Source organism: Pyrus communis, chromosome 15 (assembly GCF_041283825.1).
Source record: "Pyrus communis isolate YQ-2024b chromosome 15, ASM4128382v1, whole genome shotgun sequence".
NCBI classification, from domain to species: Eukaryota; Viridiplantae; Streptophyta; class Magnoliopsida; order Rosales; family Rosaceae; genus Pyrus; species Pyrus communis.
In genome coordinates, this window is record NC_142579.1 from 22,842,693 (window position 1) to 22,866,415 (window position 23,723).

General features: G+C 35.9%; 4 protein-coding genes across 7 annotated transcripts; 3 read left to right on the plus strand and 1 right to left on the minus strand.

Annotated features, from left to right (window-relative positions):
- The first annotated feature begins 5,485 nt into the window (after positions 1-5,485).
- LOC148690717 (uncharacterized) lies at positions 5,486-6,263 on the plus strand. Its single transcript, XM_088686328.1, has one exon. The coding sequence runs from the start codon at positions 5,542-5,544 to the stop codon at positions 6,019-6,021; it is 480 nt and encodes a 159-aa protein (XP_088542454.1). The 5' UTR covers positions 5,486-5,541; the 3' UTR covers positions 6,022-6,263.
- Positions 6,264-9,676: 3,413 nt separating this feature from the next.
- On the plus strand, positions 9,677-14,659 carry LOC137740659 (uncharacterized). 3 transcript variants are annotated; one of them, XM_088686326.1, is made up of 9 exons: positions 9,691-9,876; positions 10,294-10,347; positions 10,472-10,485; positions 11,219-11,364; positions 11,516-11,556; positions 12,100-12,198; positions 12,783-13,151; positions 13,290-13,898; positions 14,014-14,659. In XM_088686326.1, exons 1-9 carry the CDS (start codon positions 9,739-9,741, stop codon positions 14,587-14,589), a joined length of 2,046 nt encoding a protein of 681 aa, XP_088542452.1. In that variant the 5' UTR covers positions 9,691-9,738; the 3' UTR covers positions 14,590-14,659. The 3 variants fall into 3 exon arrangements, with proteins under 3 accessions (XP_088542451.1, XP_088542452.1, XP_088542453.1); XM_088686327.1 differs by having other exon boundaries at positions 9,733-9,876; positions 10,472-10,546; XM_088686325.1 differs by lacking the exon at positions 10,472-10,485 and having other exon boundaries at positions 9,677-9,876; positions 10,294-10,361.
- Positions 14,660-15,641: 982 nt separating this feature from the next.
- On the plus strand, positions 15,642-21,571 carry LOC137740595 (protein MRG1). 2 transcript variants are annotated; one of them, XM_088686367.1, is made up of 11 exons: positions 15,642-15,988; positions 16,455-16,508; positions 16,637-16,650; positions 17,337-17,525; positions 18,181-18,216; positions 18,351-18,391; positions 18,856-18,957; positions 19,168-19,247; positions 19,578-19,747; positions 20,501-20,585; positions 21,063-21,571. In XM_088686367.1, exons 2-11 carry the CDS (start codon positions 16,480-16,482, stop codon positions 21,151-21,153), a joined length of 837 nt encoding a protein of 278 aa, XP_088542493.1. In that variant the 5' UTR covers positions 15,642-15,988; positions 16,455-16,479; the 3' UTR covers positions 21,154-21,571. The 2 variants fall into 2 exon arrangements, with proteins under 2 accessions (XP_088542493.1, XP_068336538.2); XM_068480437.2 differs by having other exon boundaries at positions 17,380-17,525; positions 21,063-21,515.
- On the minus strand, positions 18,732-23,697 carry LOC137740588 (cinnamyl alcohol dehydrogenase 1). Its single transcript, XM_068480428.2, is given in 6 exon segments — positions 18,732-21,909; positions 21,997-22,010; positions 22,012-22,410; positions 22,613-22,840; positions 23,000-23,113; positions 23,391-23,697. Coding segments are annotated over 6 exon segments (1,032 nt in total). The 5' UTR covers positions 23,468-23,697; the 3' UTR covers positions 18,732-21,709.
- Between the last annotated feature and the right edge of the window lie 26 nt (positions 23,698-23,723).

Here is a 23,723-nt window from a genome sequence, read left to right on the forward strand (position 1 = left end):
AGGGACTAAAATATTAAAAAAAATCATTGTTCATTTCATTGTAGTACTGCGACCATTGATAAAAATAAAAAATTTATCTCCACCATTAGTTTTCCAATTGTTCAAAAAAAACAAAAAAAACAAAAAACAAAAAATAAAAAAAAATAAAGAAAAAGGGATTGTAGGAAAACCAAAATGAGAATCCCACGTGGGTGAGTTCAGTAAACAAGGTTAAAAACAAAAGACCTGTTGCTGCGCACCATTCCTTTCCAACGTTGGTGGGTTTCTTTCCTGCAAAAAATCAACAAAGGGCAAGGAACACTAGACTATGGAATCAAGTATAAATGGGGAAGTCAACTATCCTAATTGGGTTTTGTGACAGTGATTAGGATGGTGGTGAAGATGATTGCAGAAATACATCAAGATATGTTTTTACTTTTGGCTCAAAGGAATTCATGGGCCTCAGTGAAGTAACAAAATGTTGCACTATCTACAACAAAGGTTGAGTATGTGAGTGCTTCATAAGCAACATCTCAAGCCATTTGGTTGAGATTCATATTAAAGGATTTTGGGGAATTGTAGGTTAATGCCACACCTTTTTTTGTGTGACAATACCTAGACAATTTTCATGGCCAAAAACCCGGTATTTTATAAAAAACAAAGCACATAAAGAGTAGATATCATTTTATCAGATAAGCATTACAACAAAACATTATCAAGCTACACCACTGCAAAACTAAAGATCAAATAGTAGATATTTTCACAAATGCACTTCTAAATGAGAGATGACCTTACCTGAGAAATTTTCTTGGGTTACAACCATAACTAATTTAGAGGGGAGTGTTGGAACCTAATGATTCTAATTCTTGGACTTGAAGGATGAAGTGAAGGATCTACGAGGAAGCAATTGGATTGCAGGATCGAGAAGAAGAAAAAAGTGGTTTTAAAGCATAAGGGCTAGTTTTGTTTTAAATGGTTAAGTTTTGTAATCAAATGTCAAGTGTAAAATACATATTAGATCACTTAAAATCTCAATGGAAGGCTAGGATTTAATCTGGATAATGGTTAGGTGAATTCATGGTACAACTTTGTCATTTAGCACATTTTGAGATAGGATCGTGAGTGGGCACCAAAACCCTACAATCCATTTCATATATAAATCAAAGTATGGTTGCTACATTTGCACAACCTCATAGCTGTCGCATGTTGAAAAATATTCCTTATTCCTTTTGTTCATTACCCATTCCAAGAAACCAATAAAACAGTAACTAAAATATAACAAAATCACAAATTTTATCAGTAGGGTTGTGAAAGTGGTGTCAAAGTTGAGAAGGGTGCTTCGAGCGGTTTCGGTTGTGGCGTGAGGGATACAGACACCCTTTGAGGCGAGGCACGTGGCGAACTTGAGCATGGGGTTAATTTGGGCTTGCAACATCAAAGTTCTAAAAGACGTTAGGAGCTAGTCAAGTGGTGGGTTAGGGCCTAGCGCCTATGTGAATTAAAGTAAATTTATAATATATTGGATAAATAAGTGTTTATTTATACTTTAAAAACACACATAATTGTATTGGGATACATAAATTGATAAATAAAATGACATAAGAATTATAAAGTAATATAACATATTGAAATATGGGGAACAAGTGTATAATGAGTGTTCATTCAAGTATTTAACAAGTCTCTTACATTTTATTGACAAAATAAAACGCAAAATGAAATTATCGATTTTTTTGTCTATATGAGAATCAAGACCTATGTGTGTTTTGGCGCACTTTCTTTATTTTCAAACGCCTAGGGACTAATTGGGATAGTCTAAGATCAATTTTGAAGTTAGCACTCAATATACTCGTTAATTGTGAATTTCGCATGACAAATATTTTTGATACACACAAAAATTTCTACAAAGTTCAACATCAGAACTAGAACACCTTTAGACAACTTATAAGCTAAAAAAATTGTCTAGCAAGGAATATAATGGTCAAGGTAGTTAGGAATATTGATTGATTAGGCAATGAAGAGATTTAATGTCTGTTATACTACCAAAATAGGTTAGTAGGTTGCACAATTGATCAAGTAACTTAACAATCTTAACTGATAAATCCTCATTCTTCTTCTTCTTCTTATTCTTCTTCTGGATTAGAGCATTACTTATTTTGGCTTATCTCTATTCTCATTTTGTATTTGAATGTCTTGTTCACCGTGCAGTCAAACTATTTTGGTGATATCAGAGCAAATCTGCTCGTTTTAGGAGTGCAAAAGCAAGGCAAGGGCAAAGACGATTACTATTCACAAATATATATATATATATATATATATATATTAATGTTTTCTTGGTCTTATCCTTCATATGTCATTATCACCTTAGATATTATATGAGATTTTCAAAGATTCGTTACGCTACGTGTCATTATCCATTGCTAATATCCGCTCAGGTTTTTGTTAAGATTCTTGATCATTTATGTAGTTTCATGTGTCCTTATCCAATCTTATGATTTTCTCATTTTTCTCCATAAAAACCCTTCAACCCACTAGATATACTCACACAAAGCCTCCCCATCCTCCGTACTCATCTCAATTCATGAATTCTTACAAAAGAAAGTTCTTTCAACCATGGATAATCTAAGGACATTGCAAGTGAAAGAAGAACAAGAAGATGAACACTTTCCGAAGGAAAAACACATTGCAGCAAAGCAAGATGGGTATAAGAAGGATGTGGGAAGGTATTTTGGTATCCTCTAAGCTCGTTGAGTAATCATTACAGGGGCTAATCGACTGTGGAATGATGGGGCACTTCGAAGTATCATGATGACATGCATCATCCTCTATAACATGATTATGGAAGATGAATTTGATTATGATGAAAAAGGTTTGGACGAATACATGATGAACAATTCAAAAATTAGAATTTATCAAGCTCATGACAATATTGAAGAACCTGCCCAAAACAATGCATTACAACAACGTCAACGTTACCACGAGATGGTCATTCAACGTTACTTGACCATACATTCGACTTACATCCACAAAGAGAAAGCGCCAAGTGGCACATCAATGTTTTTTAAAAATAAAAAATAAAAATTACTGTTGGATTTCCGTTACTATTTTTTTTTTTTTTGGGCCAAAGGAAATTCAACTCAATTTCCCTATCAATTGGGATACCGATGAACTTGCTCTTATTTGGTGAGCCGAATTGGCCTGGCATAGATTGAGCTTTAAACTTGACATATTAAAATGGATCGGCATGGGTGGGCTACATTAAGATAAGGTTATTATACTAAGGTATCTCACTTGCATTATTGTTAACGACTTAATTTCGTCTAATCTTTTTTTACATTGCTTAAAGAAAGATAATAGTATAATGAGGTATTCATCATTTTACCCCCTGAACTTGTAAGGATTGGCCAATTTTCCCCCTCAACTTTAATTTTGGCCAATTTCCCCCCTCAACTTTAATTTTGGCCAATTTCCCCCCTCAACTCTCATAATTAGTAAATTTGCACCCTACTGTTAATTTTTTTAATTTTCCATCTATTCTTCCGTTAAATAGGTATCCGCATGACTATCTTTAAAGGGCAAAAAAGTCATTTTCCCTACACCTTCTATCTTCTTCACTTTCTTTGAACTTTCTCTTGTTCTCCCTTTTCTCCAAGCCGAGCCCGTGATTGCCACCAATGCCTCCCTCCTCCACTGTTTTAAGCCCAATCCATTTGATATGCTGCTTTTGCAATTTGCAGCTGCCCACAGCTCGTCGCCTCCTCCCTCAGCCTCGTCTACCTCTGGTAAGGTGTAGGGAAACCTACTTAATGGAAAATGACAGTAGGGTTCAAATTGACTTTTTTTGCCCTAAGAATAGATGGAAAATTAAAAAAATTAACAGTAGGGTGCAAATTGACTAATTATGAGAATTGAGGGGGGGGGGAATTGGCCAAAATTAAAGTTAAAGGGGGAAATTGGCCACTGATCACAAGTTCAAGGAGTAAATTGATGAATACCTCTAGTATAATTGGTGAATTACTCTGGTAATTATGGTCTTCTTTTTCAATCCACTTCTCATGGTCAAACCATCTCCCTCTTCTGTATGTGGCCTTCGTGTTGTCATGCAAAAGTAGCTTAACGGCCTCAATTAAATTGTACCCAAAATTGAGAGTCCTAGATTAAGTTACAAGCTACAATCAGACATGAACATGTACATGCCGGCCTGTTTTGGTTTGTCAATGATGGTGGGCTACGTATATTGTCCTTAATCTCCTCTAAATGTAAGAGAAACAATTAATGCTAATACCATGAAGAGAAACTATATTATATACGTCCTATGATATGATAATTAAATCAAATCCTGTCACGTTTGGACCTAAATTTAGAAAAGCTTCCATGTAGCATGACATTCTCAATTTTCTAATGCTTATGTTTAAGCTCCGAACTAGGTTTTTATAAATCTCAAATTACGTTTTCAGGACGATTTTGAGACCGATGCATGTGTCAATCAATTCAAAATACGTCATGTATTAAAATTAGAAGACAAATATCAGATTTCAATGTATATATGCATGGTAGTTGAAAAACAAAGCTAAAATTTTCAATTGAAAATTAGGAATTAAATGATGTCTATTCAATGTACATGTATCACTATACGTATTTGATAGTGTATATATGTATCTTATCACGCATCGTATTTGAATATGTACATATGTATTTTATCACGCATCTACCATGATGCTTATTTTGATAAAATTAAATTTAAAATGCAGCTAGTATACCATGGTGCCAATTGATATACTACAACTAGTGAAGTTGACTGGTCATGAAAACCCCTATAAATCATTTTTTTCCCTACCCAATAAATGATTTAAGTCACGTTACACTGCAGCCATGGAATTCAAACAATGCATGCATTTAAAAAAAAATAGAATTCAAACAATGCATGGTCTTTGACTCTTTGTCTTTCGTCCCCGAGCTGCAAGAACTTCTGATGGCTTGGGGCGGCCGGCCGGACCCAAATAAGATTCGCGTAATTTTTTGATTGATTCAGAATGCGATCAATATAATTTTTTAGCGAACTCAAAGCACGTTTAAATCATTTTATTGCTTTATTCAAATAAAAATACGTGTTCTTTTATTGATATGAACATTCGTAGGATAACAATATTACGTGACAGTGTTCCGTGTATACAAAAAATTGTTCATAACTCAAAACCGTTAACTAATTCCATCGTATATTATCATTTTTCCACATCTATGTCCAACTTGGACTCACAATACTTTATTTTATAAAAACCCGTTTTCCTCCATTTTACATAGATTACGAAACATCCTTGTTGCTTCGTAATTCCAACACATGACTAGAGGATGGGAAATGTCACTTTTGTTTGTAATTTATTTAATAATTTTTTCATGTCAAGATTCTCAGTCAAAGCTCATCTTCTCATAGTCTAACGTGCTTGCCAAGCAGCAAACGTTTTTGTTGTTATAAATAGGAAACACCCAATACTCCACGACGCATATCACAATATACCAACAGTTGCAGAGCCTCTCTCTCTCTCTCTCTCTCTCTCTCTTAACAACATGACTACCAAGTTCTTCAGTTTCGTTTTGCTGTTTGTTTTGCTCAACTCTACATTCATTGCAGTAAGTGCCCGGCCCTTGAATATCATGAAGTACAGAAGCTCTTGTTTTGGAGCAGTTGAAGCTTTCTTTGATGGGTTAGCACTTGGAGCCATCAAGGAATCGGGCCCTAGCCCGGGCGAGGGGCACAAGTTTACGAACCAACAAACTCTCGGAGGGATTAAAAACTCAGGTCCAAGTCCTGGTACAGGAAACGAGTTTACAAATGTTGAGACTCTAGGTGGGATTAAGAATTCTGGCCCAAGTCGTGGTACTGGAAACAAATTCATAAATGTTGCGATTCTCGGAGGAATTAAGGACTCCGGTCCAAGCCCTGGTACGGGAAACAAATTCACGAATGTTGAGACTCTCGGAGGGATTAAGGACTCGGATCCAAGTCCTGGTCAAGGAAACAAATTTACAGACAACATTCATCAATAAACATGCATGCGTGATCACAAAAATAGAAACTAGAAATATTCTTTACTTATTATCGCATTCATATCTTTTGGTTGATGTATGTATACGCCATGTGTATCTTGAAGATAAGATCATTCATATTATTTTCATTTCATTTATCTGTCCCAAATTTTCGTTATCATGTTAAGAAGCTCTATGCTTACACCATTGTCAAATATTATAATTTAATATAAACCAGGTAATGATTTCGAACTTATATTTTAGTTGTTTGTTATTTTATTCATGTTTTCTTTATGCCTTTATACTTTCCTTTTAATGACTGAATTATATAATAACGAAGTCATGCAGCAGAATGTAATAAAGAGAATCGAATGATAATCTTTCACTAGAAAACAACTAACCCTAGAATTCACTTGGAAGAAAGATAGTAAACTCACATTGGATTGATAATAAGCAAAAGATAACAATCCTTACACTAAGAAGGTGTATACATACGTTCACAACATGAAACCAAACCCTAATAGAACTTAACGTCCAGATAGAAAATAAAACAAACAATTAACAAAGTTCCAAAAGTATCCCTAAAACTTAAACGGTTGTTTTGGACTAGTAAACGAAAGCTAATGTGTCTTAATCCTTGCATCGTTATGTTCAAAACAATATATTATAGGCCCTTATGTCATGAGCAATGCTGGTAAGTCTTGAAGATAAGATCATTTATATTCATTTCATTTATTTGTCTCAAATTTTCTTTATCATGTAAAGGAACTCTAAGTTTCAATATTATAACTTAGGGAAGTGTTATTGATACTCCAAAAATCTCATTTTACACTTCTCACAAGTGTATTTTTCTTTCTAAATATAGAAAGTTTGGAGTGTAGAATGAGAATTTTGGAGTGCCAATAACAATTCCCATAACTTAATATAAGGGTGATGATTTTTGCACTTACATTTTGGTTGTTTGTACTTTGAACAAGTTTTTTTTTTTTATGCTTTTGTTTGGACCCAGAATGGCGTTTTGGGCCGAGCCCATGATTGTTCTCGGTCCAGTATAAGGTGTCATGAATGTTCCTATCATGGGCCTGGCCCAGTGGATTTTGGTCGAGTCTCATTAGGATATGGTTCCATCCGGATAAGGGTGAAGCGGTCAAGTCCTAGTGCAATAAGAAATTGCCAGAAGCTAGGAATGCTTCGAATAAAAAAAGAAGCCGAGAATCAAGTGTTGAATCTGAGTGATTAAGGAGCTTGGTTTAGAGTCCTACAAAAGTCATGATTGGCCAAGATCCATTCGAATTAGGTTAAAGAATTATAGTCCGAGTCAAAATCTACCTCGCCCATTACTATAAATAGAGAGGGGAGTGCATCACTCAAAGCCCTCCAAATCAACATACAACTGCCCTACGCTCTTGTTCTACGCAAAACCTCTCAAAGACCTTGAGATTTTTATTTTCCTTTTTCCGCCAACACATCTTCACTTTGGGTAAACAACACTGTGGTGGCAACTGGCAACATCTTTAGTTTGGATAAACAGCATTGTAGCCGTAAAATCAGCCGACTGAGGAACACCTTCAGTTTGGATAAACAACACTGCTTCGAGACCGACTGGTTATCTATCCAAGTCTCAGTCAACAAGGATTTCTGAATCCTTGTTGGAAGAAGTCATCTCATCAGCCTTCTCGGCAAAGTGAGGTGTTACTAGGTTATGACATTTGGCACACTGAAAACTGAATACTTATTGAACTTCGCAGAACTAGCAGCCTTGTCTTCAGGCTCTAGAACCCAAAGTCCGAGAAGTATTCCTTCCTCGACCACAGTCGCAAGATCAAGAAATCAGCAGCGCGCCCAAAGCCACATCATCACTCATTTTACTCCTCGGTCGAGCTCGGCCGACGAGTTGGCACACGCGATCGAATGACGTAGTTAGCTTATTAGCCCACATTCGACCGGAGGACATAGTTAACTTATTAGCTATTGGGCCTGTGCGCCACGTAGGCTAAGTAGTTTTTAGGGTCAACAACTTTAATACTTTTGTTTTAATTTTTACTATTAGAAAGTCAGAACCCTACTTTAGGATCACAAGGCTCCACAACAAAAAAATGAACATAAAAATCCCTACAACTAACGTGAAAAACTGATTCATCACCCCATGGGTAATTTTGTAAAAAATGAAAACATTAACCAAATCAGTAAAAAAATATGAAGAAAAGATAATAAAAATGAAAAGCCACGTGATAAAGAGATAAAACATCGTAACAGAAGAGTTCTGCGGGATGAGGGCTAAGACCCGTGAACATGGGATTCAAACTTAAAACAACCCTTCATGTTCTGCAAATTTCCAATTAAAAAAAAAGCAATTGAATTGAACTCATGACTCCCCTTCAGTTTAGTTAACGTACGGTACTCCTCTCTTTTTTTCGAGAAATTGAACCCGATTAATTGCAACTTCGTCACTCTTACAAAATTGAGGTTCTTTTGTTGGTTTTTGTTTTTTTCTTGATACGTTGGTCAATGCTAGAGAAAATGAGAGAAATTTTTTAAAGAGGTCAACCGGTTGTTTGAGATTTTAGAGAAGATCAGTGACAAAAATCGTTGAAGATCGAATTTTTTATTAGGTAAGTAATTCGTTGTGTTCAAATTTCATTAGGTAAGTTTAATTTCATATAATTTCAAGAGGAAGATACAACGAAATAACTGAAAGTTATTGTATTTCAAGATTTGTCCTTGTTGTATCTAAAAAATCTTGCTTTTTGAACATAAAAAGATAGAGAAGACATTGTAATTGCTGGAAATACTAAGCCCACTAAAAGCAAAAAAATAACATCACAAAATTGAATCAACTCAGATTTAGGTTGCTCTCATGCGCATTTCATATTTTCTTTCATCCTCATAGGTTCTGGGAGTATAAAAGTCAAATTGTCACAAAAATAAGAAAAACAAACCAAAGAATATTTCGCAACAAAATCTTTCAACACACATTTGAGCATTTTACACGATCAATTACCTTTGGGTAACATTACAAAGATTACATTTGCAAACTAAATAGAAAATAAGTACGTTTATTAATGCTTAAGTAATAATCTAATCATCAAGTTCTATGTTATTTAATTTAAAAATTTTGGATACAAATTTAATCTACTTAACATTACTTATTACCTTTACTTAGAACCACCTATTAAGAATGAAGAATTTGCAAAAGTCATCTTACACTCTTCCTTTACAAATTTTTCTCCTTATTGTTTTAAAAGATAAATTTCTGATGACATTTTAGAAAAGCCAATGAGGTTTTCCTATTTAATTAGTTGAGAATTGTGGATCAAACCAAATCCAACCGGTCAGACATATATTTACAACCGAACCAAACTAGTTGGTTCAAATCAGTACGATCGAATTCAATTTACTAGTTTCCCAATTTAGATATTTACAAGTCATTACTCAGATTTCTGCTTATTTTGATTTTTTTTTTCTTTTAACAAACGATATTGTTTACATTAGAGGGTAAAGATGAGAGAATAAGTTAATAATAATGTGTTTTAAATTCGTTTTTGGCAAGAATCGAACCTAAATCTCTCACTTATAACTGAAGAGGAATATCATTTGATCGTATTACTAAATGACTCTTCTAATTGTTGCTTAGTAAAATTACAAAACGCCCCACTAAAGGTGAGGGAATATTACATTAGAGTGACAAGTCGGATCGGGCTTTTTATTCTCCCGCGGTTGACAGCTGGGTCTACAAAAATGGGAAACTCGTCGACGGATGACTACGCCACCACTGGCGACGGCTCTTGCGGCGACACTCCGCCACTAAATTCCAGCATCTATTCCGAGGGCGAGAAGGTCCTTGCCTACCACGGCAAGCGCATCTACGACGCCAAGGCAAGCCATCTCTCCTTGTATTCCCCCAATCCCCATCTTCTGTAATCTAGCTGACAACTGCCCTATTTTTCAAATTCATGTTATTTTTTTATTTATTTCTGCAATTTCATGGTGGAATTTTATTGAGCTTTTTTCAACGCTGATTGTATTTATGAAAATTTCACCTACAAATGCTTTAAACCTTGTGCTGGAAATTTGAAATATTAATCTAATTAGTAATTACTCTTGAGAGAAATAGTTAATCCAGTTTAATTAGTGCAATGTAATTATAATTTACTAGCTTTCTCTAGAACTAGTGCTCAGCTAGCCAGTATAGTCAGGGTTTAGTTAAATTTGGTTTCGTCCGAAATTGCTGAATTTACTATTTTGTGCTGCTGTAGTTATGATCTGAACAGCTTTAATCTTTAACATGTTTAGGTTCAAAAGCTTGAGCTCAGAAATAACAAATGGACTTACTTCGTTCACTACCTTGTAAGTCGAATAATGCCTCTCCCTTTGCTCGGTCTTGAATTTAATGCGCGTTATGTAACAATTTGTAAGCAAGCAGCATAGTTTCGGATTATGATATTGAGTGTTTCAATTTGTTGGTTTGCAGGGTTGGAATAAAGTGTACGTGTGATTCTGCCCGTCTTATTGTATTGTTTTCATTTTTGAATTCAAAGTTCTTGAGGTAAAGAGTGCAGAAATCAGCTCTCTTTCTCTCACTCTCTCACACACACATACATACAAAAACGCACACACTAATGAATGTTATGATAGGTTTTGGAGTGAAATCTTGTGTAATTTAAAACATATTTTAAACATTCCTTCTTCTTGCTTCCCAAAACTCTCCTTTGATATAGATAACAATCATGTGCACGGTACCAAAGCTAAGTCATTACACTTAAAGGTAATAAAAACTTCTCCAGAAATAAAAGGTTTCAGCTGGTTTTGTTGTTCAAGTCTTTTTGTTTTTGCACATAAACTCTAGGATTTCTTTACCAGGATGATGGTGTTATGGATAGAAGAGAACTACTCATATGGTGTAGACTTTAGACCTGATGGCTTCTAATGAATGTAGAAAGAGAACAATGAAATAAATAAGAATTTCGTTCTCTTGTTTCTTATACAATCATGCAAGCATCGCTTAACATGTCAGAGCTAGGCTTGCGTTCTATTATTTTAAAGACTGAAGGCCCTCCTTAAGTTGGCAAGTTATCCTTGAAATAATTCATGTCATGTATGCTGTCTACTGAGATTCAAGGAAAGACATGGACTTGTATAATCTTCATTTGAACTGTTTTTTCCCTTTTCAAAAGGGTATACAGAAATGATTACAATGGGTTGGATATCTTTCCAGCAGTTGGGACGAATGGGTAGGTGTGGATCGCCTTTTGAAACAAAATGAAGAGAATATAATAAGGCAGCAAACTCTTGCCAAGCAACCATGCGTAGATGATAATACAAAGTCAGGGAAATTGACACAAATGAATCCAAAAAGTTCAGCTGGTTAGCTTTGGCCCCTATTACTCTCTTTATTCTTCCCTTTTCTTTAAATTTGGATTATTTTGTAACCGAAACTTCTTTGTATTATTTCCTTAAAACGTTTGCTTGAAAAAAAATGGTTTTCCTTTGTAAATTAATATCAAGTTTATTGCAGTGGGAAAAGAGAGGAAGCGAAAGAATTACTCAGGCACTGAGGTCTGGCATGCATTAGGATTAAATCTACTGCATTGCATGCTTCCTATTTTCCATTTTCTGGATATCTATATAATGCATTGTTGTTACTTGCCATCTCTCTGTTACTCCTTAGTTTCTTTATATTTGTCTTTGTTATGCTTCTGATAGGTTTATACACTCAAAAATCTTGGGAGCTGGTATTGTCACTCCAATAGTCTTCTTGCACACCTACAAGTTCAATGCATCTCTTATGTTTTTATAAAGAAGGAGGGCATAACGATTTTCATTTTAGCTGGTTTTTATTTTTTATTTTTACGATGCTATAAGGATGCATACAGTGGTGGTCCTTGAGCTTTTTCAAAATGAAAAATGAAAGATAAGAAGTGCTGTTTTCATTGTGAAATATCGATATTTTCCTCTCTTACGATAAGCAAGAGTATTGTGAAATTCTGATTGTTTCTTGCTTGTTGTAGAACTGTTTTATATTCTTCCAAGGTCTTATTATAAGTTTTCTCTTGTTCGAATTACTTTCATGGGGGCTAATTCAGGGTCTACAATTGTTAGGACACTGTCTCCTTGGAAAGGATTGTCAAGAATCAGGTTCCCTCAATTGTTAGGAGGCAAGTTATTGATAATCCGGATTTTGTTTCTCACCAGGATAAGGTACACATGAACTGTTAGAAGCAACTTTTCTCCGTTGTGTCATTTGACAGTTATACAGAATGAGTGGTTAAATGTCTTTCAAGATTCTTTTTGGTTCGTCACTTGCATCTCTTGATTGAAGGGCCCCCAACCTTTCAATAATTCATTTAAGTATTTAAGTATTGTAGGGATTAGTTTCACTCTCACTCTCAACAGGAGTACTTTGTGTTATGATATTTTGCCATATTTATGTTGTTTTCTTAGTAGATATAATATGTTATTCTTCTTTCCTCAGTGCAAGTCAATATCACTTTATCATTATATGGAACCTCTACCTGAACATCATGAATACATTCTACAAAATTAAAAAGACTCAGTAAAGAAGAAATATGGGTTATGATTCTAGGTCATCAAAACAGAAATTTTAAAACGCACATATGACTTCATTGGCTCTGCCTTTTTGTTTCTCAATTTGTACTAGCATTTTACCAGTGAGACCAAGAAAACAAGAATGTAGCAGTCAAATTCTAAATGAACATGAAAGGGTACATTCTTGTATTGTAATTATTAATGATTGTTACTATTAACTTTTTGAATTTCACCAGGGACTTTTAGGAATGGATGCCGGAAGTAGCAGTCAAATCAATGAGAAAAATAAAAGAGCGAGTAGACGTGTATGGACCAATGAAGAGGAGGATGCACTTTTAGGCATCCTAGAGGATCTGGTTGCAAACGGTCATCGTGTTAACCGTGCTTTCATACCTGGTACAATGACTATAATAGAAAATGCATTGCGCAATTTGTGTCCAGGATCGGCATTGAAAGCTAACCCACACATTGAGTCAAAAATTAAAAAGTTGAAGAAGCAATTCCGTTTAGTATATGACATGGTCAACAACACCGGGTTTGGCTGGAATAAGGTGAAGAAATGTGTGAGGGTAGACAGTGAAGAGACATGGAAAGCATATCTTCAGGTATGATAATATGAACAACTCTATCATAGGCTAGTACGATTTCTTGTTGTTAAATGAGGTGTCAACTCATAACATATGGTTTGCCTATGATCTTACAACTGAACTATACTTAACAACGCTCGTTGATTGATCTTGTAGCATCACAAGGAGGCATATGGGTGGAAGGGCAAACATTTTCCTATTTATGATAGGCTTGTTAAAATATTTATAGTGGACTACGTAAATGAGAAAACATCCCAAACTCCTGCTGAAATAATTGAAGAGGTGAACTGTGGTGAGGACAATTCCCTTGGGATGGAAGAAGACACTCGTCCAAGGTCACCTGACCAAATCTCAACTACAAAGCAAACGGATCAATCTCATTCGTCCAAAGGAAAGAGGAGAAGGCAAGATGATACTGCAGATAGTAGTCAAATAGTTGAAAAAAAGAAAAAAGGCAGCCGACGTGTATGGACCAAAGAGGAGGAGGAGGCACTTTTAAGCATTCTAGAGGATCTAGTTGCAAAAGGTCATCGAGAAAATCGTACTTTCAAAGCTGGTACATTGACTCTGATAGAAAAGGGTTTGTGCAGTTTATTTCCAGCATCGGGACTTAAAGCTAGCCCACACGTTGAGTCAAAAATGAAAATATTGAAGAAGCAACACTGTATAATAGATGACATGCTCAACCAAAATGGGTTTGGGTGGAATGATTTGAAGAAATGTGTGGAGGTTGACAGTGAAGAAACATGGAAAGCCTATGTTCAGGTATGATTTTATTCCATCATAAGCTAATAAGCCTGCCTAATATCGTATAACATATGCCTTACTTGTAATCTCACATTTGTAATATAGTTATATTAATTGTTTACTGAACTTGCAGCATCACAGGGAGGCTGATGGGTGGAGGGGCAAATATTTTCCACTTTATGATAGACTTGTTAATATATTTGGAGAAGGCCGTGCAACTGTAAAACCATCCCAAGCCTTAGTTGAAAGAGTCGAGGAGATTAACTGTTTTGGAGGTATGAATCGCAATGAGGTGATTAACTGTGAAGAGGAATCAACCGACTCTGGAAGTGAGGAAGACACTTTTTCAAGGTCAGTTGACCAAATCTCAACAAACAGACAGACAGATCAATCTGATTTCTTGCTGCAAAGAAATAGATGCGAACACAATGGTGTAGCTGTTGCATTGGAAAAAGTTCCAGCATCAGTCGTGGAAACAATAAAAACTTCAAATGAGCCGATGCGAGTCTCAGTTGAATCCAAAGGTAACAAAATAGATGAGCTACATTGTGAGATTAAAAGACTAGGGCTTTCTGTTCCCGGTCGAGTTAAAGCATTAAGACTACTTGTGGCTAATTCATCCAATGCTGATATATTCCTTACCTTAGATGATGAAGAGAAAGCGGAATTTGTTAAGCAACTCCTTGATGAATCGTCAAATAAGAAATGAATTGTATATTATTGACATACTGTAGATTGTATTTGAACTAGTAATTTTGCTGAATGATTTTATTAACTCATCTTTTAGTGTCGAATAGTTTTTAAGACCGAGTTTATTTCGCAAACTTTTTGACACATGTTGCTGGTCCGTAGCTCTGAAGCTTCAAACTAGCTTGCTAAATGTTGCTGATAGATGCATCAGAATACAATGTTCATTTTGCCAAGGTCGGTTGCACATGCAAGACCGTTGACGAAATGCAGAACTCACATGCATCAACGGTCAGAAATTGCCCACATGCAAAGAAATGTTGCGTTCCATTTTCTTTCGTTAAAATATGATATTGGATTTGGATCAGTTTCTACTGACAAGCCAATGAAACAAACTATTAATTGAGCTTCATTTGTATGAGAATGTGAGCGTCCGATCAAAACGTATTTGACCTTAACTTGTTCCAGTTTTGTAAGGTGACGTAGTAGCAAGCTTGATCGTCACGTGGCAAGTCTAACCGTTAAGTAGCATGTTTTGATATCATTTTAAAATATAAGCAACAGACTCGATACTTATTGGCACTAAGTGAAGTGACATAAGGTCTTTTAAGCACTTTATGCAAGACCTCCCCAACTACAATGTGAGATACTCTCAATATTTTGTAGGAGAAAAGTTTCTCTATTGCTGATTTTATATCATTATATGGAAAGTAGTTTAGGCGGCACGAGTACATTACTATGTGGCGTCTCGTTCCAATGAAACAAGAAAATATGAACAAAACTTATGAATATTTATATTTTATTAGCATTGGACACCACTATAGCAGTGAACTCGCTCATGTACAAGTCACATAATACTGTAGCCTATGCTACTTAGTACAACGGTCTAATGTTATTCCTCTTCATTTGTAAGTCAGAGGTTTTTGGTTTGATTCTAGTCAAATGCGAATTTGAACCCTATTATTGCTAACCTATTGTGAAACTTAGCCCGCTATTCTACTCTCTTAATGTAAATAATATTGTTTGTTAAAAATAAAAAATAAAAAACTCCCATGGGCCTCTCTGGGCCCAAGTACAGCCCATTTTTAACCGAAATCCAACGACAAATGGAAAATAAAAATATTCGGGGATTTACTGACAAATCGGATCGCATCTTGCGCTTTAATTTGAACACCCGCTGCAACCGGTCACTCTCAGCTCAACAGTGTGACCGCTCCTCTCAACTTCTCAACTGAGAGAAGGCGCTGAACTGAAGCCCTCCGGCCACCGCTGCTCTGCCAAAAATGGGAAATTCATCGAGAGACGACTCCGTCACCGACGGAGACACCTCCAGCGGCGACACTCCTCCCTCCAATTCCAGCCTCTACTCCGAGGGCGAGAAGATCCTCGCCTACCACGGCCCTCGTATCTACGAAGCCAAGGCAAGCCAAACCACCCTCCTTTTCTCTTTCCCCAACATCAATATCTTTATCTTTTTGCCCTACCTTCCAAATTCTGGTGCTTTTCTTCTAGTTCTTGAATTTTGTTAAGCTTCGTTGGAATTTGGATTTTAGGGTTTTGGGTTTGTAATCTTTAGTGTTTATTCGCAATTGGATTCTTTTAGGCGTTTATTTTTTTACCAAACAAGTAAAAAGAAAGAGAGAAAGGTTTATAAGGCTATTTATTTTTCTGGGCAGTTTTTTATTTGATTAGTTAGTTCAATTTTAATTGGGAATTCTAATCTAGCTGATGCATTTGTACTTAATATTTACTTTTTTGCTTGAAGGGTATTATTAAAATATGTTTTTACGTATCTTTGTACCCTCTATTAGACAAAATTAACATAATTCAAATATGCAATGTTGCTGTAGTCATAATCTAAACAACTTTGAGCTTTCATTTTTTTAGGTTCAAAAAGCAGAGCTGAGGAAAAATGAATGGAGATACTTTGTTCACTACCTGGTAAGTTAAATAATATCTCCCCGCATTATCCTTCTTGAACAAGAATGCATATTGTGGTGACAAGATGTGGGTAGCCAAACTAGTTTCTGGACATTATACTAACCGGTGCACGATTTGGTGTTTTGCAGGGTTGGAATAAAAAGTGAGTGTGTTTCTGTAACTTCTGTTCTACTTCTGTCAACCACATTACATTTTCCGATTTTAGACTTAAGATTAATGAGGTAAAGAATGCAAAACTCCAGAAATCTACAATTTGGATTGCGGCTATGTGGAATTTGGTGTAGTTTGGAATCTTTGGATCTAGTTTCTTTCAAGAGTCTAAAACCCTTATATTTAATATTTTCAAACATTCCTCTATATTGCTTCCCATACCTCCCCTTTTAGGAAGGCGGATTCCTAACAAATTTGAAGTTCTAACTTCCATAGTATGGCTAAATTTACAGATCACGGAAATACAAATAGAATTAGAAGGTTCGAACTAGTTCAACTAGTAAAGGTATTTTGTTGTCGTACATAGATTCTAGTATCTTGTTTCTGACTTGAAATTTCGTATGAAACTTCTTTTCTAGTATCCTCTGAAAACTGCTGTTTTGTCTAGCTTTCTGAGCTATATAACCATTCCTGTGTCATTCTTCATTTCATGGGGTGCAGCATACTCCTTGCTTGCACCTTTATCACAATTCATAACAAGGCTTGTATTCTCTTATTATAAAGATTAAATACTCTCTATAGCTTCCTGAGCTATATATGTTGTCTAAAAGACTACCATAGAGCTGTACAATCTTTACTAGAAATGTTCTTTCGTTAATAATTGCCCTTTTCAAAAAGGGATACAGAAATCATTACTGTGGCTTGGACATCTTGCCAACAGTTGGGACGAATGGGTAGGTGGAGATCGCTTGTTGAAACATACTGAAGATAATATATTGAAGCAGCAAGCTCTTGACAAGAAACAGGGCGTGGACAAGAATACAAAATCAGGACGCTCAGCTCAGACGAAGCCAAAAATTTCTACTGGTTAGCTGCGCTCCTATTTACTTTTGTTTTGGTGCCTAAAGGCTCCAATGACAGAATGTGATTTGCCTTTTATCCTTTATACCTCCTTGTTTGTCATATGTGCATGGTAACACCTGTATTCATATTATTATAAACTTATTTTCCCGGGAAAACATATGTTTGGCAAGAGGGAATTAACTAATGGATTGTTTGAGGGAAACACTCTCTTTCTCTCAAAATAACGGAAGCATTTTCACTTTCTTAACCATTGTAATCTTTCATTTTCATTTGCATTTAGTATGTATCCAGTTGTACTGTGTTTGTTGATTTGGCAAAGCTACATTACTAATCCTCTGTAGTAGTTTTAGGATTAATGGTTGTTTTGTCTTTACTAGTATGGTCCTGTCACTGTGATTGATGTGCTTGACAATAGTCTAAGCACCAGAGAACACTTAAACTGAATGGTGTCGTTGAAAATTGATGATATTCAAACTTTTCATCTTGAAGGTTTTCACTTAAAAAGTTTAATTCTGAAAGAGAGAGTGAAAGATCTCTCTCTTCACAAATAGACCCAAACACTTGAAAGTTTGTTTGGCAATGTGATATTTATTATGAATACTTTTTATTTTTGTTGTATTTTTCATTGATACCAGTTTTCGTGTATTACATTTTGTAGATGTAAAAGCAGAGAAAGAGGACCACAAGAACAATGGTACAATTTACTTTCTGATTTATTTTTCTTCAACTTCGATTTTTTCATGAAAAATATATGATTTACAAATCAAAAAATAAAAAAAATAAAAACAAAGGATTTTTTTAGTGAGTTGATAATGAAATTTATTGCAGTGACGAAAGGGAAGAAGCGGAAGAATGACTCAGGCACTGAGGTTTGGCATGTATTAAATACACTACAATTTTTTTTCCATTTCCTGGATAACAGTCAGATGCTTTGTTCTCACTTGCTTTACTCCTCACTTTCATTTTTTTTGTATGTGATAGGCCTCTATGCATAAAAAAAAATTTTTGCAGTGTTTATGTTCTTGTGCTTTAAGGTGCATGTAGTGTAGTGGTGGTCCATTGATCTTTTCCAATTGAAAAGAAGATGAAAATAAGAAATGAAGGGATGGAAGTTTTCCCTGCTAAATGTTGATATTGCTCTGCTAATATGTCTGATTTTCATCGTTTATTATATTCAATTTTTCTTTGTCAATGCAATGCAGCATATATGTTTTCCCACAGACGATTAATGCTGCCTTCTGGAACTGTTTAATATTCGCATCAGGTCTTAGTTAAGTTTTCGTGTTAACATTTCTTTGATATTGGGCTGATTGTGGGTTCCTTTAATTGGTAGAAGGACACTGCTGCACTGGAAAAGCTTGTCAAGATTCAAATTCCGTCAACACTAAGGAAACAGCTTGTTGATGACTGGGAATTTGTTTCGCAGCAGGATAAGGTACGCATAACTGTTTAAAAAAAATCTTCTTTTGACTGTCATTTCATTTGACAAATATGTACCATGATGGTTTTGAAGTTAAATGTCTATCAAGAATATTTTTGGTTCTTCACATTGCATCTCTAGATGGAAATTTATCCCGCCTTTCAATGACTCTTTTTAAGTGTTTCAAAGTAATTTTTGGTGCTGAATAAAAAATTCCCCCTGCAGCTTGTAATACTTCCACGTTCTCCAACTGTGGATGACATTTTGCAGAAATACCTTGACTACAGAACAAAGAAGGATGGAAAGTAAGTTTACCCAAGTCTTGTTATGATTGCATATAAATTATTTTTTTATCCTTCTACTAGCTTTTGTTTGTTATCTTTCCTGTTCATGTCATCCACCAGTTGGTCCCGGTTAATTAGATCTGGCTGAAACTTTGATATACAAATATGTTGCCACATGGATCAATTAGTGTCGATAACATATAATGTGCAATGAGTTAAATCTATATGAGTATGTCTCATTTAAATATTTTGGTACTCTAATCTAATCTTGCGGTTTCTGTGTATAAAGATCTAGTTGGGAGTTTCAATACACCTGATGATTATTGCATGGTCTATGTTTTTCGAATACAGGGTGACTGATCCAGTTGGTGAAATCCTGAAAGGAATACGATGTTACTTTGACAGAGCTTTGCCAGTGATGCTCTTATACAAAAAGGAACGCAAACAGTATGTTGAAACAGTTGTAGGTGATGTCTCCCCGTCAACAATATATGGCGCTGAACATTTACTGCGGCTCTTTGGTATGATCACCCATAAGTGTCGAATCTTTGAAATTTGTATGCTATGATTGTTTATAGGGTCTGGTTGTATTCTATGTGTGATGGCAACTGCTGCTGCTAGTTGATTCCGATGAATGTGTGCCTTGATGTCTCTTGCATTCAATCTAAACATTTACAGCTTAGAGAAATCCTAGATATCCATATTACACAATATAGGTCCATTGGGCCTTGCTTTTGTGGTAAAGGAGAAACTGGGATTTGGAAAGGGTTGGGGTTTGAGTGGAAAAAAAGTTTCCTGATCTGTGCATGTACAGTCTATCTTTGAAAATCCAGTACAACTTCTCTCCAGAAAGGACATTAATTTTAAAACTTTGTTCTACACTGTTAATGTGAATTTTCTCTTCCAATGGAATTGTTTTCCTGCAATGCTTAAGGACACTACTAATATTATTCTATCTGAATCTCTGTCTCACACATCCTCCGTTGAGGCATTGTGTAGTAAATTAATGAATATCTCATTCATACCTTAGACCTTGACACTGGTAACAACTTTCTGGAGAAAATTTCATAGACCAATCTAAGCTGTTGATTTTGAATTTCTAATGTTTTCCTTTTGCATTTTGAATTTGTGGTTTGTATAAAAGTTATTTTCTGATCTAACGACCATATAACAACAGATGATTTGTAACATTTGAAAGTAAGATATGTTTTGTCGTGAAAGTTATTATAATTTAAAGTTTTTGTGCAATAGTGACATATTTCTGGTGTTTGCAGTTAAGTTGCCGGAGCTATTGGCATATGTTAACATCGAGGAGGAAACACAAAGCCGCTTGCAGCAGAAATTACTCGATTTCCTCAAGTATCCTCTCAAACCTTATACATCATATATATTACCCTGTTGGACATATTTCTGTTTCTCTATTTTAGCTTCAGTAAGAAAAGATGAAAATTTAAGCACCATCACCGTTGTCCCATTTTGCTACTTTCTCACTATTCTTTCAAAGTTTCGAACTGAAAAAATAAAGAGTTGTGCGCGGATATTCGCAAGTCATTTCAGGCACAATCAGGTATCTCAAACATTGATAAGGGAGGAATCCGGCTTTCATTAGGATAACATTTTGGTTGTGTAATCATTTTAAATCAGAGGAAAAGATGAGTTGAGATGATGTAATGAGAAAACCTGAGAAAGTTGATGGGGACTCTAGTTTTATCTTCCAAGTATAATGATTATTTCATGTACTTTTATTTTGATGATGTTCTTCAAATTCGTTACAGCTCACTGAAATTATATCCTTGTACACTTTTTACACCGAGTAATTTTTTCATTGTCATGCAGGTTTATGCAGAAAAATCAGAGTACGTTCTTCCTTTCTGCTTATGATGGCTCAAAAAGCGTTGAAGGGAAAGGTAAGGGAAAACATGACTGAATTGCCACATGAACTGCTCTAACTTTTCCTCCCACATACCTGCCACCGTTGGACGGATGGTAGAGACTGTAGAGATTAATGACCGTGGCATGTTATCGATGCTTCCGTCTAGACAATCCAGAAACATGGAACATCCAATTGTTGTTGTAACATTGGCATTAATTCATTCTTTTTCTTTTCTCCTCGACTTCTATTTAGTTTTCTTTAGTGTACTCTGTCAGGAAAATTGTTTTACCGACAAGATTACAGAGATAATTGCTTGCTGGAATACTGTAGTCGTTCGTGTAACCTTGGAAGTAATAGTTGTGTTTGTTATGTGCATTTGTAAAAGCTCTGATCAAAGTTCTGTTTTGTATTCTTAATGTGCGCATCGATTAGGGATCTGTTATAATATTTCTCTTGAACTTCAGGTCTACCATTTTGGTGTCAAATAGAGCAATTAGGAATACATTTGTTGAACTATGAAAATTTCGATCAAATTTAAGCGATTTCAGGCTAAAGAATAATATCGCAATGATTTATGTCCTCTGTCGTGTTTAATTTTGAACCGTCTTGATCATTCCAGGTTGCTTCCGGCTACATCCAGGACAAACCTAAACCTCACATCATTTCTTTCCATTCTCTCAAATGCCTTGTTAACATAATCCATCTTCACTACCTCTATGAAAGACTTCAAACCTTTCTCTGCCCAAAACTCCAATATCTCTTGAGTTTCGTCCATGCTTCCGATGAAGCTCCCGGCAATCGCCTTCTTCCCTGTACGACAGCACAAATTATATCTTACAATATGGCTCTAATATGAAAAGATTGAAATCGAACAGAGATGGGAGCAGAGGATAGTACCTAGAATTAAGTCGCACAGCAGCAACTACGATGAGCTTTCCATCAACCGTGAGCAGTGAAAGGTAAGATCCCACAGGATGAAAAGCGGGCACCGTGTCAAGAATATAGTCAAGGCTGTTGGCAGCTCCCTCCATCTCAGCAGCATTGGAGCTCACCAGAAAAGCATCTGCACCTAAAATGTCCAAAGCCTCCTGCCTCTTCTTATCAGAAGAGCTTATGACAGTCACATGGTGGCCCATTGCCTTGGCAATTATCACACCAAGATGCCCAACTCCTCCTAAACCCAATATCCCTGCCCTGAGAACCCTGTTAGACCCCATGAACTGCTTCAATGGACTGTAGGCTGTCACCCCAGCACACAACAACGGAGCTGCCTGATCCGGTGCTAGGTTTTCGGGTATCCGAACCACAAACCTGCATTTTACTCTTAATTATAAGGCAGGGTAACTCAAAATGGAAGGCTACAAAGATAGATTATAGAGTTCAGGTGTTTTGCTAGGAGTGGACGTTCAAACCGAAAAATTGGTGAACCGGACTAGACTGCTGGTCTGATCTGAACTGAACTAAACTGAACTAGATTGGTTACTTCCTAACTAATTAAATAGTTGTTGATTACCTTTGATGAACAACCATGGCAGAGGAGAAGCCTCCCCTATTGAAACTTCCATATTTGTTGGTGCCATTAATAGTGGGGATTATATTGGGGCAGTATTGCTCCATGTTGGATTGTCAAGGCGAGCATTCTCCACAGGACCCAACTATGCATCCAACTCCCACCAAGTCCCCAACCCTAAATTTCTTTACCTCTGAACCCAACTCCACCACTTCTCCCACTATTTCATGCCTCCAAAATTTAAACCAAAGCAAGTACAAAGAAGGGTTAGACAGTAAAACTGTAAAAAGCATAATATCTATAAACATAAAGGTTAATTATTTGATAAAATGCTACACGCATGCCTGCATGCATGAAGAATATTGTCAAAATGTATATGGTCTTACTTACCCAGGAACCAAAGGGTAATTAGTAGAGTGAATCTCATTCCTCATCTGATGAAGATCTGTGTGGTCTACTCCACAGTACAAAACCTTCAACATTACATCTTCTGCACCTGTTTCTCTGTTCATGAGATCATTTAGTTTACAATACAGTGCATTATGAAGGTAGTCGAGGTTTCACTGTAAAAATCAGTTGGCAATATTGGCCGTGCTTGGTATAGAGGATTGGATTGTACGGTACAAGATGGATTACTCAAGAAGAAAAGTTAAGTTACATTTCAATCATCTCTGAAATAGGAGGATTAAAAAGAGCGTGAATTTAGAGAGTTACTTATACCAAGCGAGGCCATAGAGAGTAACCCAACTGTTTATAACAGATGAGAGAGAGAGAGAGAGACCTGAGGTTGAATGAAAAGGGTGAAAGAATTCCAGAAGTGTCTCTGGCAGCCCAACCAAACGCCTTTCTTCCCTCCATTTCTTATGGATCAATTGGTCTGGTTACCAATGAACAAATAATTAGTAATAAAAGTAACAGAATTAACGGTGAAGGTGGAGTATTGCTCTTTGGGGTTTTATACTGATCATGTCAAACCTCCATATGACCATGGCGTTTGCCTTAATCAGTTTTTTAATGAATTCAAACACGACTGTATCAAGAAATGAAGGCGATCTGCATTCAATCACAAAAGGTTACAAAAAATAAAGTCCAAAGCTGTGGCTGCTGAAATAAA

Coding starts and splice junctions, on each gene's coding strand:
- LOC148690717 (XM_088686328.1), top strand. CDS start 5,542: ATGACTACCAAGTTCTTCAGTTTCGTTTTGCTGTTTGTTTTGCTCAAC.
- LOC137740659 (XM_088686325.1), top strand. CDS start 9,739: ATGGGAAACTCGTCGACGGATGACTACGCCACCACTGGCGACGGCTCT. Junction 11,365..11,515: donor GAATCCAAAAAGTTCAGCTG/GTTAGCTTTGGC, acceptor AGTTTATTGCAG/TGGGAAAAGAGAGGAAGCGA. Junction 13,152..13,289: donor CATGGAAAGCATATCTTCAG/GTATGATAATAT, acceptor TTGATCTTGTAG/CATCACAAGGAGGCATATGG.
- LOC137740595 (XM_068480437.2), top strand. CDS start 15,851: ATGGGAAATTCATCGAGAGACGACTCCGTCACCGACGGAGACACCTCC. Junction 17,526..18,180: donor GAAGCCAAAAATTTCTACTG/GTTAGCTGCGCT, acceptor TACATTTTGTAG/ATGTAAAAGCAGAGAAAGAG. Junction 19,248..19,577: donor AGAACAAAGAAGGATGGAAA/GTAAGTTTACCC, acceptor TTTCGAATACAG/GGTGACTGATCCAGTTGGTG.